Here is a 16,819-nt window from a genome sequence, read left to right on the forward strand (position 1 = left end):
ACTAGTTAAGGAACACTAGGCTTAACTGCATCTACAGAAAACTACAGGAGAATGGACTTTTTAAGCAGCTACCACATAGCACTCAGTTACCTGAATTCACCCTTAAACTATAAGGGCCAAGAAGCATATAAACAATGCAAGTTTTGAATGGTGTGCATATGTGTGTGTGCATGTGATCAACTATCTGTGTGAGCTCCTATCTCTGCCTCTCAGTTATTCAGAAATGGAAGCAGCGTGTTCTTACTCAGCTTGTTCTTCTGTGTTTTTGTTTTCTTTAATTTCAGAATGTGGTACACTTATTTGTTATAGCTGGCAGCATCTTCCTGTACTTCAGCATCCTTGGGACATTTGGAGCTACCTGTGTCCTCTGCAACCCACCAGCCAATCCATACTGGATCCTGCAGAGACAGTTGTCTAATCCAATGTTTTACCTGGTTTGCATCATCTCAGTTCTTGTGGCTCTTCTTCCAAGGTATCTCATTGGTTTAGAACCAAACATTTTTGGATAATTAGAAATGCATTTTTCATGCTATGATTCTTCTGCCTTTAAAAGGGCCCATTTCACACATGACAGTGCAACAAAACTGTGTGTAAAGTCAACAGGGAGCTGCAGCCACAGCTAATTCTATCCATCTGCAGAGTGTGCCCATATGATAAATGTGTTTTCAAACATCAGTTTGTAGCATTCATGCTTTGCATTTTTAGGTGTTCAATTTAAAAAAATCTTAGCACTACTACAGATTTCTTGACCACTATAAAAAAAAGAGCTATACCAAAGTCAAAAGAGTTCATTCTTTATTTTAGGTCTAGTTCTCACTGGGGTGGTAAACCCATATCTGAGCTATACCACTTCAGACTGCAGGTGGGGGCTCACATAATTGAATTCTCTCTTCTTCCCCCACCTCCCAAAATCATTCCATATAGAGAACTAGTGGTCAGGAAGAACAGTTCTAGCCTAACCTTCTCTTTGACATGCTTGTTTTCTATCTGTAAATATCTCTCCCCCTCCTCCATGGGGAAGCATTTTATTCTGTGATCCCTCACTTGCAGGCTGAAGCGGTACTACCTAGACAGGTGTACCACCTCAAGAAGAAACAGACCAGTGTCTCACATAGGGATCCCTACAGATGCCACCACATCGCCATCTCATACAAGACACTGGAATTATTAGCTAAAACATCCACTGTAATAAATAATTGCACTTTCCCACCAATTTATTCATAGCCCTTGGCTGCACAGCAATGGATTCTATCAACTCTCTACTGAAATTGAAAGGAAAAAATGTTGGTTCTTTCCTAGTCTAGGTTCTAAGAATTAGTTTTTATAAAGGGAGTTCATACACACATACACACACACCTTTTTCAAGTTTCTGGTCCAGATGGTTCAGTAGTGCTTAACATTAGTTGGGACATCTTTTTTAAAGCTGAATTATATAGCCACTCTAGCAGCTGTATGGCCAGTATGGATTTTTCACATTCCACCATGTTAAATTGAAAATACCTCCTCCCATGCCATTCTGCTGCTTCTCATAAGCTCATTTCAAAACAAAATCTTACAAAACATAGTCCTGAACTCATAAACGCTTGCTTAACAAGTCTCCAGGTTTTCAGGGTAATACACAAAACACTCAGAGAGAATCCAGAGTTCAAAGTCTAAAACAAGAGTAAAATAATCCTGACCCGTTAGACTTTTTTCTGTCAGTGGTCTCATAATTTGTTGAAATTAATTAAAAATCAGCCATGTTCACAGAGTACATGCAATCCTATTATTGACCTTGCCCCATACTCTGACCATCTTCTGCAGTTTGAACTTTTAAAAAATTTAATGAATTTAATAACATTAACATTGGAGCCCATGATAGCGCAGGCATGCTCAGCAAGAACCAACTGTCAGTGTTCTAAAAGTCAGACTAACAGCTGTTTGGCTTGGCTAATCAGGTGGCCACATCCACGCCAGACATTTATTCCACTTTAAACAGTCTTGGCTTTCCCCAAATAATCTTGAGTAGTGTAGTTTGTGAATGGTGCTGATAGTTGTTAGGAGATTCCTATTCCCTTGACAGAGTTCCAGTAGCCAGAGGGGTTTAACAGTCAGCCCCTCTTCCCAGAGAATTCTGGGGATTGTAACTCAGTGAGGGGAATCGGGTGTCTGCTAACAACTCTCGCCACCCTTCCGAGAATTCTTTGGGGGAAGCCATGATTGTTTAAAGTGGAATAAATGTCTGGTGTGGATATGGCCAGGGACAGCTTTGGTTTCAGATTTGGATGGGAGACTACATGTGTCTGCTGCAGAATAAAAAGCTGAGGAAAACCCCTAAAAATAATGATACTGTTAACAATGTTCTTTTGGAAAGGAAGGGGGCTTTTTCTCCGCCTACCCACCCTGGAGTCGATTGGACTGTGAAAGACCAACCCAAATTGTGTTTGCATATTTACAAATGTGTAGGGCAGTACCATATCTCAGAGAGGTCAGGTCTCCTGCTCCCCTGGTGCATTCACTATAGCTGCCCAATTTCCCTGCTTTTTAAAGTTTGATAGTAATATCTGTTGGCTATAGGTACGTTCTTAAACAGTAAGGGGTTTTTTGGCTATTAATGAATATGGAGATCAGGCAGATTTGCTTTCAGTCAAAATGCAATGTTTCTATGCCAGCTTTAAGTTGGGGGGAGTTTTGAAGCAAATGCAATTTTATCCTGCTGATTTTCTGCTATATATGACATCTTTATCCCACCCTTCAAGGAACTCGGAGCAGTGGTTTATTCTCATAGTGAGCCTGTGAGCTAGGGCAGGTAGAATAACTTGTTTAAAGGTCACCAGTGCAATTCATAGTTGAGCTCGAATTTGAACGTAACCTTTCCCATATCCAAGGCCAACATTCTAGCCACTGTAACCACACAGGATCTCTGTCTGCTGTTACTCACTTGAGCTTTTTCAGATAGAGACAGGTAAGAATATAAATAAAAACTTGCCTACCTCCATAATCCTCAAGCCAGTCTCCGACAATCAGTTTTGCATTGGCTTCAGCATGATACAGTACTTGCATTTGTTGGGACAAAGTAAGTATATGGTTTTTGGATTTTAGGTTGTGACCAAAATCCTTCCCCTTAGCTGTTGAGATAACGAGACGGAAGGGAAGGATCTTTATAACCACCTGGATAATGAGAGCATACTGTTCAGTTCAGAATAAATACTGTTTCATAAGAGGCCACTTGCCCCAAACCTACTTAATCCATGCCTATAACACTTATTTGAATCCTTTCTTATACTGTAGGTATTTGTTCAGGGTGATCCAAGCTACATTATTTCCAAGTCCACTCATGAAAGCCAAGCACCTTGAAGGCCGGGTCCTTACAGGCCGGAAGAGTCAGCACCGTGGCGGAAGTACAGCCCGAGCATGAGGGGTGGAAATGATTGCCAATTCTGGGATTGCCAATTCTGATAATTCCACAAAAGAAAACAACACCAAAGGCTGAGGCTTGTTGTTTTTGCCAATATACCTAGCACCATTTTGTAATAATGTTGAAGACAGCCTGAACAGGCCCAGGGACATGTCTGGAAATGGTGGCAGGCTCAGTTGTGAGGGCATTGAAATGTTTAAGCCCCTCAAAGGAATTCTATTCCATCACATATGGAGCTAGTGATTCTTAAGATGAAGGGTTGGACTTTACTTCTGAAGAGGACCACATTTATCTTTCTCTAATAAATGAGGCTGAACTGAATTCTGCCTAGGGCATATAGAAGGCTTTAAAATACTCTGTCCAAAAGGGATTGTTAATAATTTTTTAAATACCCAAACAGGGAGGGTGGTATATTTAAATGACTTTACTTTTTTATGTGAAACTCCACCACCCTCACTGCTTTTGCTTTAAAAAAAAAAAGTGCTTACAATAATTTATTCAAGATATAAGCAGACATTAGGTGTTGTTGAAATGCCAAAAAAAAACCCTGGAGAAATAATTTAATATCAGCCTTGATAACACTGAAGAGATGTTATTTAAGCCTGGCCTGGCAAGGAGGTTTTTGGGCTTACTGAATTTTGCGTATTCTTTGTACTTATTACTGTAATGTTCCTGGGCAATGTCAGAGTAGTGCACAGGCATTCCCTCTAAAAACAGCTGTGCAAAACCTTTAGCTTAATCACTTTCCTAATAAACAATATTTGTAACTCTTCATGGAAGCAAGATTCATGGACAAAATATGACATGTTCAGAGCCATTTCTCTGGAGTATAAACTAGCTGAGGATACAGGAAAACAGATTTCTACACAAGCACCACATTTTTGTATATATGATGATTATGTGAATGTAAGAAACTGTCTGGCTTATATTTCCTTATGTAAGGAATACTGTTAAATTTGTTCTTCTAAATATAGAGTGTGTGCTCTGGCGTGGCCCTTCCTTCTCCCCTTCTTTGTAAATAGATTGATGTTTTTAGATAATAAACTTCACTACCTTCACTTAAAGAATGTTCCATTAAAACTAATGTAAAGAGGTTTAGGATTTGGGGGTGGGATCAATCTCTTGGCTCAGTACTCTGTAGGCATACTGCTGAAATGGAAATGGCCTGCCTTCAAGTTGATCCCACCTTATGGCTACCTTATGAATAGGGATTTCATGGTAAGCAGTATTCAGAGGGGGTTTACCATTGCCTCACTCTGAGGCTAGTCCTCCCCAGCTGTCTAGGGCCTGCTCAGCCTGCCACAGCTGCACAAGCCAGCCCCTTCCTTGTCTGCAACTGCCAGCTGGGGGGCAACTGGGCTCCTTGGGACTATGCAGCTTTCCCAAGGCTACATAGATGGCAGGACACGTAACCCTTGAGCCACTCACTGTGGGGGTGATCTTTAGCTGGCCCTTGACACCCAAGAGACACGAATGGGGATTTGAACTCACAGACTTTGGACTCCCAGCCAGGCTCTCGTCCCCACTGTGCTATACCAGCTGTTAGGCATACTGCTAAACTGAGAATATTCTGAAATCGTTTACCTGTGCAGTGCTTTCATCTTCTTGGAGGTTACCCCAGGCCCTCAGTAATAAAAAAACATTTTTAAACAAGATTGCTGGCCAAATTTCTTTCAGTCCCTCTTAAAACGTATTCCTTATATTAAGAGGAAGGGTCTCCATTTAGTCCACATGCCAGCAATTCTAGACCCAGCTTTAACTATACCTCAAACTTTTTGGGGTGAGCAGCCTGGTTTTAAGCATAGTTGCCATCATCTGCATCTGAACCCTCTGAGTATCCCATCAGAGCTAAAATACTGGTTTCTTCCAGCTGACATTCAGTGGGAAATTAGGAGTAATTCCTAGAAGAGTTGCTGGCTCATCTTGCCACAACAAATACGAATCTCTTTTCAATATGCAATTGTGTATTTAGCAGGGAATGGCTCCAGGTTATTATAACCTAATTTTGGATTACTCAGGCCAATTCAAACATGCTGTTTCTGATACAGCAGTTCTCTTACACAACAATACCACCTCACAATTCATGCAAAATGGATTTTTACAGAGCAAACTGCATCACCAGTGGCATGTGTGGCAAGAGTCACTTTGTTAAATTCTTACACAGAAGGCACCTCTGTTGAAGAAGTAATGCGAAGCCCATGATGGGCAGTTTACCATGTGTAAGGGTTGCACACATTATATATTTATTGTAATATCATAATGAATTTCAACTTCCCCAGTACATGAACACATGTATGTAAGGCAGAAAATAATTGGATGATCTGTACACTGGTTTCATATTAATCCCTACCTAGGTGTGGCACAGAATTATAGAAAATTGACCCAGGCTATTTCTGCAGTCCCAGACATAGCTGGCAGACACTAATTTCTCCCATAGTCTATGTAATTAGAGTATTCTCTGGTACTCTTTGAATTGATCTATGTGTCAGCTAAGACTCAGAAACTAATGTATTTGAGTCAGATATGGTCCACTTGGCAGAGTGCATTTGGAGAGAAAGAGAAAGGAATAAGATTGCCAGTTTCTTAGATGGGATGTCTCTATAAAAACTATGACATCCCTCCACACATCTTTATTTCTATACATATTCATGAATGGCAAGAAGTACTAAAATTAATTGCTACAAAATTATTGTCCTTTGTGAGAACACAGGAAGACAAGAATTATTTAGTTATTTGCATGAGTATTTATTGGGAGAATAGCTCTACTTATGGTATAGCTGAAGTTCAGTGGTGATCCAATGATGCAGGAAACTTCTAAAAGGTGAAATGTTAAATGATGCTTCCTCCAGTCTTTTTTTCTACAGTTGCTGATTGAAAATGTTAGGTTCTGATCATATTTCACAATCTTTAAGATAGGGGTGTGAAACCTTTTTGGCCCAGTGGGCAAAATGGTTATCTCCTCTGCTCCCATGGGCTAAATTTGACAGGTGGCTGGGGCCTGTCAATCATCCAATACCATTATGATTTCTGATTATTGGTGCCTCTCAAACCACAGTTCTTCCCAAATGCCCAACAATCAAGTGTCGAGTACTTGAGAAACACTGTGCTGGGACTTTGGTAAAGCCCCTTTTGGCCATGCTCCACCTTACCTCCTCCACACCTGATATAATATATGATATCAGATGCATGGCAGGTGGGTGTTGCTTGGCAAAAACTACTTTGCAGACCAGAGAGCCAAATTTGCCTGTGGGCCAGAAGTTCCCCACCCTTGCTCTAAGGATTATTTTAATTATATGAAGAGGAAAATGCCTCTTGGAACTCCATGCAACTTATTTCTGATTGTGCTACATCCTTCCAGGCTGCTCGTGTGCCTCTTGTGTCTGGCAACAGTTAGAACAAACTGACCAGGAAGACACCTTCCCATCCTGGGAAGGAGAGGCAACTGCCAGTTCCCTGGCTAAAACTCTAGAAGTTTCTGAAGTTCTACACAGGTACAGATCCTGTCAGTACGACTGCACAGATGATCACTTGAAAGACATCTTTCAAGACCAGCAATCTGTTTTTAAGTCATGTGGAGTAGCCCAAATCATGTTACTATTTCATACACCAGCACCATTCACCAACTCTGGCCACTGGCAAGAGAAGTAACAATGCGACTGATTTGGGCAACTCTGAATGATGAAGTTAGCCTTCCATATGCTACTCAAGCAACAGAGCTAAACTATAGGGTAGCAGTTTTTCAGCTGATAAATTGTTTTTAAAGTAGCATGTGAAGTGGAGCCAAATTCTGCTTTTCTAGATGTGCTAGTCTCATTCTTTATATTCCTTTTCTGTAGTTGGATCTCATGTTCTGGAGAAGAATACATCAACCCCTATACTACCATTTTATTATCTTTTTTCCCAGGCTATGGTCTGAAGGCACATCAGCCAGCACCCTGCTGAAGCTAAGCAGGGTCAGGTCTGGTCAGTGCCTGGATGGGAGACCTCCTGGGAACCATATGCGGCTTGCCTTGGGTTTCTATCATGAAAAGAAAGGTGGGGTATAAATTTAATTAATAATAATAACAAGGAACCTGAGAGGGCTTGCACTGGAAATCCAAATGTTTTATATAAAACAAATTCAACAAACAAAATGCACTATCCTATCTTAATCCAAGGCCCCACTAGGAGACTGATTTTAGGAATTTAGTACAGTCTACTGAGGGAGGGGAAATTGCTTATTTTTAAAAGGTTTATTGTCTGTGCAGATGAGCCATACAAAAACTGCAGCTGCTGGCAGTAAATAAATATTGAGATCCTTTTTAGTACTGTACTCTCTTTTTATATGTTTGCAGAATGCCAAGGATGGAAGGGCATTTTTTTAAAAAAAGTCCTTTTACAGGAGAGAAAGAATGCTCCTTTCTTTACATACTGCAGGCAGGGTGTTTCAGGACTATGTTTAAATTTCCTTCAGAAATCTGTAACAAAACACTGTGAGGTCTCTGAAGAACACTCAAACAGGCTGAAGGTCATTTCGAGTTTATAGAAAGTTTGATTCCCGTAACTCACTGGCGTAATCCAGCCAAACCCACTGTAACATTAGTCAAAACTAACTTATCTCATTGGTTTCACTGGGATTCACAGTGCAATCCTATACCTGCTTAATCAAAAGTAAATCTCAAGTTAGTTCATGGGGGCTGACTCCCATGTAAGTAAGCATAGCATTGTAACCTGATTTGAGGGGGCCCGCAAAGGTGCCCTCTGGTGAGCCCCTGCCTACATCAGTGCCTCCCTCCCCCCCCAAAAAAGTCCTCTGGGCTTACCAGGCAGCAGCAAGCAGCAGTGCTCTCAAGGAACTGCTGGTTTAATTTTCCACATTGACAGAACATTCTGGGACATTTGGGGAAATGAGAATGGCAGCTCTCCGAGTTGGCTGTTCGCTAGTCTTCAAACTGGAGTCTCAGGTGAAAGGAACAACAGGACAGTAATGGGCTCTGCTGGGACTCTGGGCCCAAGCGTCCCGTGTGCTTATGCCAGCCCTGCACATGAATTATAACTAACTTTGGATCAGGTTGTTTATGTGTGAATGTTAAATCTTTAAAGTCACTTACGGCAAATAATCCCCTAATAAAAATTTGCCAGTCCTCTAGTTTTCTTCCCAGTCATGTGGGTAGACTGAATCACATGCATAGATCTCCTGTGGCACCGTCAACAGCCTTGATGGAGTGGATCTGAATTCTGATGTTTACGTAGTCAGCTGGGATACTCACATTTTACCCAGGTAACGGGGACCTGTGCATAGGTGCTAGATTAAGTGCCCTATGCATTTCAGTTCTAGAGTTGAAGGATGACTAGTGCCAAAGAACATTATCAACCCAAAATGCTTTTGAAGTCACATCTCCATTGTTGATTCATTAATGTTTCCCTTAAACAACACTTTTTTAAAAAAACAACTACATTTATAACTGCAGGGACATTTTTGTTCCTTCATAGAACATTTTAGCAACTATTGAGGCGCTTAAATCAAGTTTGTACAGCCTCAGATAGTTTAAAGTGGTTGCTTTGCTGTTTGGCTACAAAGGAGATATTTAAAAGTTTTATGTGCTCGCTCAGTGTGTCAGGAAACAAATGAAAAATAGGCAAACACCACAGGAGGAACCATTACAGGAAAGTCTCCAAAAATATTATAGCATGATACTGCTCTGTTCCATGTTTTTCTGATATAAATTAAGGTAGTAAATGAGACTTCACTGTTTTGCCAGAGAGATTTTCCACATCGCCAGTGTTCCTCATTTTGTGCAGAAATGGCATATAGTCAACCGCAGTTCCTATGACCACAATGATATTGGATTTTTAAAAAATGTACTCAGTTAATCTTCAGTTACAAAGAGAGCACTAACATAAACTTTTTGTTTAACTGTTATGCTCAATAATGTTCTTTCCAATAGACCACAAAACTGAACATCCTAACAGATAAGTAAAATTAAACTGAGAAACAGAGAGTTTTTAGTTAATGTTCTAAAGTTATTTAACTTTACATACTGCTGAAATGTAGAAGAAAGGCAACTGGCTTGGATTAATGTAATTAGCTATGGACATGCCAGATAATTAAAATACTGGGTCCATTTGTGACTATTGTGTGTTCAAATGAGATTCCACATGCTCTTCTATTAAACTAATGAGCTAGGCAATCAGTACAGGAAGGGCCTGGTTAATTAAATAATATTACTTACCGAAACTGGCCAGTATACGAAGTTTATACTGAATCAGAGCATTGGCTCATCTAGCTCAGTTTTGTCGGCACTGACTGGCAGTGGCTCGCCAGGGTTTCAGACAGGAGTCTCTCCCAGCCCTACTTGGAGATGCAAGGGATTGAACCTGGGACCTTCTGCACACAAGGCAGATGTTCTACCACAGAGCATTGGCCCTGCCCCATGGTATTCACCGCTCCACCTGTACATTTGTCCACCATTAGCATTGCTCTTCCTTTAACCAAGGAATGTGGAACCGATGGCCTTCTAGATGTTCTTGGTCTACAGCTCCCATCATCCCTGACCATTGGCCATGTTGGTTGGAGTGAATGGGATTTGGAGTTCAACAGCATCTGGAGGGCCACAGGTTCTGGATCCTGCTTTAACCAAACTGTTCTTTACAACAGAGGTTTGCAATGCAACAGCTCCACCCTCATACTGTTGATAGCCACCCTCATCATACTCTTTTAGAAGCCTGCTAAAAACTTTTTTTATTCGAACAAGCCTATCCAGATATATAACTTAATATTTGCTTTATCTGTGTATTATTATTTTATTACTTGATGTACAGCATTAAGTGGTTTATAATTTTTTCTAAGCAAACAAACAATACACTCTAGTGCTATTGGTTGATGCTCACAAATATTTGAAATGGAACCATTAGGAGTCCCAGTTGTTGTACTACCAAGATGTAAATAAGATTCCTTTAGGTGGAGTGACTATTCCACTATGTATCTCTCAATGGAGAAAAAAAAACAGATCCCAGATATTATTACTGCACAAAGGGCCTAGTCTTCACAATTGTGATTGGTGAAGAAACTGACTCCTTTTCTTTCAGTGCTGTCATCAGTGCTATGAGACAGTTGCTCAACTCTGTTGAAGCTACTGCCAGGGGAGGGGGAACTGAAACTATTTTTGTTCACAGAATTTATTTTGAAAAAATAAATATGTGCATTTTTGCTCACTTTGAGTTCAAATAAAAACAAACTCTTTTGTTTACATGACATGGGTTACATATGCTGCTTCACTTCTGGCAGTAAAACAGTATTGGAGTATGAATCTCATCAAAGAAAGGCTCTTCTCTCACAACTGTTGGATACATTTGATTGTCTGTCTACAACCACACATGGGTGACATCTGGTTCTTTAAAACCCATGGTATATATTTGCGTAAGCATACATATGAAAAACAGTCTAAAAATACATGTATAAAATAATATAAATATATTTTCTCTTCATGGAATGTTGTGGAGGACATGACACAAAGAAGACATGGTGCCAAGAGAGCAAATGGCCAAGAGGATAGAAGGGCTGTGGTATGAGTGGGCAACTTTTTACCTCCAAGGATTGTATGCAGTGGTGGTGTGTGAATTGGGGGCCGCATGCAGGGTGTGTGTGCGAGGCCTAAGTGAGGCCTCTTTCAGAGACAGAGAGGAAAGAGAGGGAGAAAATACCATCCTTCCCCTCCCCCCTTCTTTCTGTGTGGGGATCAGGAGATCCCATCATGCCCCTCCCCGTTGCCAAGCTGATTAGTGCTGGGAACAGTTGAAAAGCAATTCCTAGGGCTAATCAGCTGAGCAACAGGAAGGGAGGAATCAGCCAGGGAGCAGGGAAGAGGCTACAGGCCTCACAAAACCAGCTGAGGGCTGTATGCAGTCAGCTGGCCATGGGTTGCTCATATGTTACCTAGGGGAACAACCTCGAATGGGGTCAAGGAACAGAAGTACCAATGTATGGTTCGCAGTGAGTGATTGAAGGCAGGGAAACTGTAGGGCGGGGGGTGGCAGAGGGGGGTGGCAGAGGGGGTGGAATAGGTCAGGCCAAAACTCCACATACTGAATTGAACTAATTAGCCAAATCTTGACTGCACATTTCTAGTCTATTTTAATTAGACACTGTTTGAGGCCCTGGCATAACAAATTAAAACAGTTCACAGGATATGGAGATGTATCCTCAGCGGCTCACATTTTTCAGTCTGATGCACAAGCTAGTTCAACCAAACTAGATTTACCAAAAAACATTTTTGTACAAATTTATACAAAAATCAGAACTTGAATTCTGAATTTTTGAATTCATAGAATCATAGAATAGAGTTGGAAGGGGTCACTCTGTAAGGCCATCGAGTCCAACCCCCTGCTCAATGCAGGAATCTAAGTTAAAGCATACATGACAGAGGGCTGTCCAGCTGCCTCTTCAATGCCTCCAGTGCTGGAGAGCCCACCACCTCCCTAGATATGAACTCTTGAATTTTGTTTTTGAAATATGTCCTTTAGGAATGTTTTTTAAAATCTTACACTCTGTCTATGAATTTTAAGACACTAATGAGTGAAGTATCTACTTGTTAGATTCAGTCTTAAAGTTTTTTAACAATAAAATAAACCCAGACCTGATAGTATCTGTAAATTGGGAATGCTGAAGGAGGAGAGGGGATCAAATTAAATTAATGTAAAATGTTGCATGAACATCTGAATTAGGAGAAACAAGTAGGCTCTGCAATGAAATGCTGCAATATGGAGTGATCCTGTTCAGGATTTCAGCCATTCCATTATATTTCCCCTACCCTCATTTTCCCTTTTTCCTCCAGCAGTTAGTCAGCATTCTGCGGCCACCGAATATGCTCAATGAGCTGTTTGGGTGTCTTTCCCCCCCTTAGAGATTGCTCTTACAGCCTGAACGCTGGAAATCTTAGGGGAAATTGCCTGAGAATGCCACCCTCTGCCCCATACAGAGTTCAGTTTAGTTCTAATTTAGCCCCCCTGAAAAAATGGGAACTGAGGATACAATTCACACTTTGGGAGTTTACTTTTTCATTAATACAGCTGAGGATTGTATGTTGGCTCATTAAGCTGAGTCATTCCCCATGTTGGGAATGGGTTAACTATATCACAGTAATTATGTGAAGGACACACAGCTGTACCAGATCAAAGGGGCTGGCTATAAAACACAAGCCCAGAGAGCCAGGCTGTGTGGGGGAAGATAGGAGTGTAGCTTATGTTGGTGATTATTTCTGTATGCACTTGGATAAAGTTTGTTTTACTGGCACAAAGCTCAAGAGCGTCGGAGTGCTTTCTTCCTGTTTGCCGGCTCAGGAGCGCTGTTACTCACACACCTCTGTGTCCTGTGCAACAAGTAACGTCTGCCTTGTTGGTTCGGGGCACGAGAGCTCAACATTGTACGCATATGGGGTTAATGTACAAATGGCAAACAGATCTGCCTACAGCTACCCTGAATGTCTGTGGTAAACTGCAGAGTCTCTTTCACTGCAGCCATACTGGTATTTGTGCTTTTTAGTGGTTCAGTATACATAGCAAATGTGCTACATGTACATTCAACCCTTGCAGGAAGAAAAAGTGGCTACCACCATGATTTGAATAAGAATAAAAGTATCCTGTTTGTGTGATCATGTACACAGGTGCACAAGTGCATGAAAGAAAGGTTAACATTACAAGGGCTGAACATGTGGAGAACTGTAGCCTTTTTCATGATCATGGCTGCATTTTTCCAGCAGCTGAGAGCATGATGATAGTGATCATATACAAACTTCCTTCATATAGTAGTGTACCCACATGCAGAGTCACATGGAGTAATTTACTGGACCTTCAGCCTTAACTAGTTATGGTTCAGTCTAATTATATTCAAGATCATGATACCTGTACCCTATCTTGTTCTATTGAATTCCAAAGGAGAAATTTACTCAGTTTTGCTACCCCCTCCCAATTCCACAGTATGAACAGAAACATATAAAAGCATGGTGTTTTCTTTGATGCTGAGAAAGCAATAAATGATTCTGAATCAAATACAGCTTTTCAATCTACATAAACAGTAACATTTAGGAATACAGTGGACATTGCCTATTACACGCTACATAAGGTGCATCAAATGAGAAAGACAGAGGTTGCGAGTTCTGTAACAGTGGGCTGGAGTATGTGACAGCCCAGCAGGGTATGTCTGAGCAATAACAGTACTTCAGAGCCCCGTTCAGCTTTGAAAAGTACATTTCATACCTCTGTGTATGTAGACTTAGAAAGGCATTCACTGGGCTGTGTTTCCAATCTAGGGCCTCCATTGTTCTCAAAGGGAGGATTGCAAAACAACTTTCTCATTATTGTTTCAGGTGCCACTCCACACGATGGATTGTACTAAAACAGTACACACTTCTATAAGGATGGGACAGACCACACTGAAGAAAGGCCTGAATCAGTGGACATTCCATTATGGTCTCCAAAACAGAACAAATAGTCTACCCATCTAGTATAGCCTTTGCCTAAATGCAGTCTCAAGTGAGGCAAGGATTTTCATTCCTGTAATGCCTCACAAGGGGATGATGACCAAGTAGCCTCTCCGCATATATTCACCAAGAAACTGCTGCTCTCTTGCACAATGGACTTTAACCTGTCTTTTAGGAGAAGCCCCAAAGGCCTTATAGGTTTCCATAATGCATGCCTTTTCTCTAAACCTTTCTGCTCGAATTCAGTTAACAATGCGGTGTCTGTTCAAAAACCATTTTTCCTGTAACGGAAAAACTTATCTGCTCTCTGACATGCACCATACTTTTTCCTGCAGTTCCTGTGGGTTAAGACAGAATTATTCCTTTGTAGCTGGAGCTTGAATTTTCTTGTGTCTCTTGTCCAGCTCACCTGCCAATGTGGCCTGTGAATGGTTGACCACTTTTGGATCCTGTCCCCCAGGCCAAGAGTGATTCTCTATCCCTGCTGTAAGGTCATCAGTATTCTTATTCCCCATTTTGCAGATAGGAGGGAACAGCAAGAGAAAGTGGCTTGCATAAGGCCACATAGTGAGTTCGTGGTAAAGGCAAAATTCAAACTGCAGATTTCCTGATTTGTAGCGAAGTCTCTTTAACAGCTCTTAGTTATAGGAAGATTTGTCTAATGTTTTGCTTAAATCTGCTTTCCTGCAGTTTTCCATCCTGCGCTCTGGAGCTGGACAGCCCTTCAGATATTCAATTTCTTTTTCCCAGGCTAAATATATTCAGCTCTTTTAATTGTTCCCTGCAGGACTTGGTTTCCATTCTCCAGACCCCTCACCATATTGTGTTATCTTCCTCTGGACACACTCCAGAGAAAAGGCAACTGAAGGAAGGCTGCATGATGTTCTCTTTCTGCCATAAAATCAAGTGGGCACTTGCTCAGGAGTTTGCAAAGCACTTCTGATGTAAACTGGACGTATCTTCTCTAAACTGAAAATTTGTTGCTAAGCCTTGAGACCTGCAAGAAAGAGCAGCTGGCTACCTTCTGCTGTGGCAGAAGATATTTGGGTGGTTGCAGGAAGGGGCATGTTGTTCTTAAAGGCAATCTCTAATGATTTATATACTCTGCCTTCTAAAAATATAGTCCATTTTGTGGAGAATTGGCACAGAGACAATCTCGATGAACTGCATTTTAGCACTGGTTACAAGTGTGTCTTGTCTAGAGGGTTGAAGCTATTCTACAGTACCTCCTAAAATAGTCCCTTTCAAACTCTATTAGAGGTAAATTCGTGTCAGATATTTTAGGCAAGGCTGCTTCCTGGACTATGGAAGGTTCATTATGTACTAAAGGTTAGAGATTTGTTTGTAACCTACAAAGTAGTTGGTAAGTTGCCTGGAAACTGGTCTCACCAGTGTTGGGGGTTGGTGTATATTGGTGATTCTTCATTTAAAATCTGTTATTCACAGTCCATGTTAACACCTTCTCTTCTCTATAGTTACTACTGACATCGACCTCCTCTTTTCCCGTCCTCTCCTTCCCTTTTATCTGAGTTTGTATTGGCCCATCTGATTATATTGTTATGCAAAACTCTCAACAAAGGATCTGTATTAAAATATGTTATTCTTTTTAAGGTAATCTGTATTTCAAAATGATTGGCTGACTGTTGCCATAATAATCATGTTTGCTTTGTATTGATTTGTTTTTCCTTGTAATATGTGCATGTGATGATGACCACTGGCTTAAACAATAAATCTGTATCTAAAAATGTGCAAAATTTGATAACACCCAACTCACTGTTAAAGTGAGTGAAACCAGAGACCAGCATATGAAAATCAGGTTAACTTGGTGGCACTGAACAGGACTAGCTGGAGTTTTTAAAAAGGTTGTTTTGAACAGATGTGCCCATGACCTTTGCAAATTTATACTCTTCACTGCAAGAAAAGGAAGCTGAAATTCTCCATCAGCAACACAAATTTTTGTCTTGATATTTTAGACAGCTAGCATTTCTATAGAACCCCTGATTTTAAGTGTCTCAAATACCACATTTGAAAAGTGATTTTTCCTTTAAGCATTTTGTTGTCAGTTTATGTGAAAGGTAACTCAACGCACTAAAGAAAAAATGCCAGATGTGATTACAAAAATATTTGATCATTACCCAAAAGCACCTGTGGCACCAGAGGATTTACAAATTCTTTTACTCTGTTCCATTGCCTGTTATCTGCAACCGTAGAATTTATAATTCACCAAGTTTCTTCAGTTCAGCATCTTCATTGTTCTGACCTTTTGTCAGTCAGCACAGCATTCCTATCCGGAAGAATCAGCGAAGCAGAAATGTGTGGATGTAGATTTGCCTTTCAATCCACTCAATAAAGTGAGACACATTACTATAAACTCCAGGTCCCAAAATTTTGGAAAAGCAGACAGAGCCCCAAGAGGTTAAGCCAAACAATGTCCAACGTCCAGCAGGCTGCTCACATACAAGGGGTCCTCCACTGTCACCCTGTAAAGAAATGGAGGTTATTCCACAGTTTAAGGCTACTCCAGGAAGGGAGTAACTTTCTACTGACTATACAAAGTAACAAGATAATGATGGTTGTTGAATTGATCCTATGAGCTAAAAGAAGTGAGGACACCTGTCATTGATGGGGATCTGGCTTCTCCTAATCACCCAGAAAGCACCCTTAGGTATATCTTGACCTATCACTCTCTCCAGGCTTTCACAGCAGCAACGTAGCTACGGACATTTTTCACCAGCCAACTGATGCCATAGGTGCAACCCTTTTTTGCACTGAGATTTCTGTGTAATTGCTTTGGAAGAGTTAGGCAGGTCAACACATGGCAGCCCGCCTTCTAATAAGGATGACTCACTGTAAATACATTAAACACTGATGCTACAGCATTGCACTGGCTTTCTGTAATTCTTCCAGGTACAATTCAGGGACTTAACTTTACCATCTAGAAGATTGGAATGGTTTGGCTATACCT

General features: G+C 40.9%; 2 protein-coding genes across 16 annotated transcripts in view; one reads left to right on the forward strand and one right to left on the reverse strand.

Moving 5' to 3' along the window:
* ATP10D (ATPase phospholipid transporting 10D (putative)) overlaps positions 1–4,480 on the forward strand; it is a 79,075-nt gene extending 74,595 nt beyond the window's left edge. For all 7 annotated transcript variants that reach the window (XM_061584445.1, XM_061584443.1, XM_061584449.1 and 4 more), the window contains 2 exons: positions 285–472; positions 3,271–4,480. In XM_061584445.1, coding sequence (XP_061440429.1) covers positions 285–472; positions 3,271–3,397 — 315 coding nt within the window. In that variant the 3' untranslated portion in view covers positions 3,398–4,480. The remainder of the gene's footprint in view (positions 1–284; positions 473–3,270) is intronic.
* The window catches only part of CORIN (corin, serine peptidase), a 221,422-nt gene that overhangs the window by 2,345 nt on the left and 202,258 nt on the right, over positions 1–16,819 (reverse strand). For 7 of the 9 annotated variants that reach the window (XM_061584453.1, XM_061584454.1, XM_061584451.1 and 4 more), the window contains one exon: positions 5,259–16,334. In XM_061584453.1, the coding sequence (XP_061440437.1) occupies positions 16,152–16,334 (183 nt within the window). In that variant the 3' untranslated portion in view covers positions 5,259–16,151. Of the gene's footprint in view, positions 1–2,972; positions 3,151–5,258; positions 16,335–16,819 lie in introns of those variants that run through there. The other 2 variants (XR_009757878.1, XR_009757877.1) reach the window with 2 other exon arrangements.

The sequence above is a fragment of the Rhineura floridana genome, chromosome 9 (assembly GCF_030035675.1).
Source record: "Rhineura floridana isolate rRhiFlo1 chromosome 9, rRhiFlo1.hap2, whole genome shotgun sequence".
NCBI classification, from domain to species: domain Eukaryota; kingdom Metazoa; phylum Chordata; class Lepidosauria; order Squamata; family Rhineuridae; genus Rhineura; species Rhineura floridana.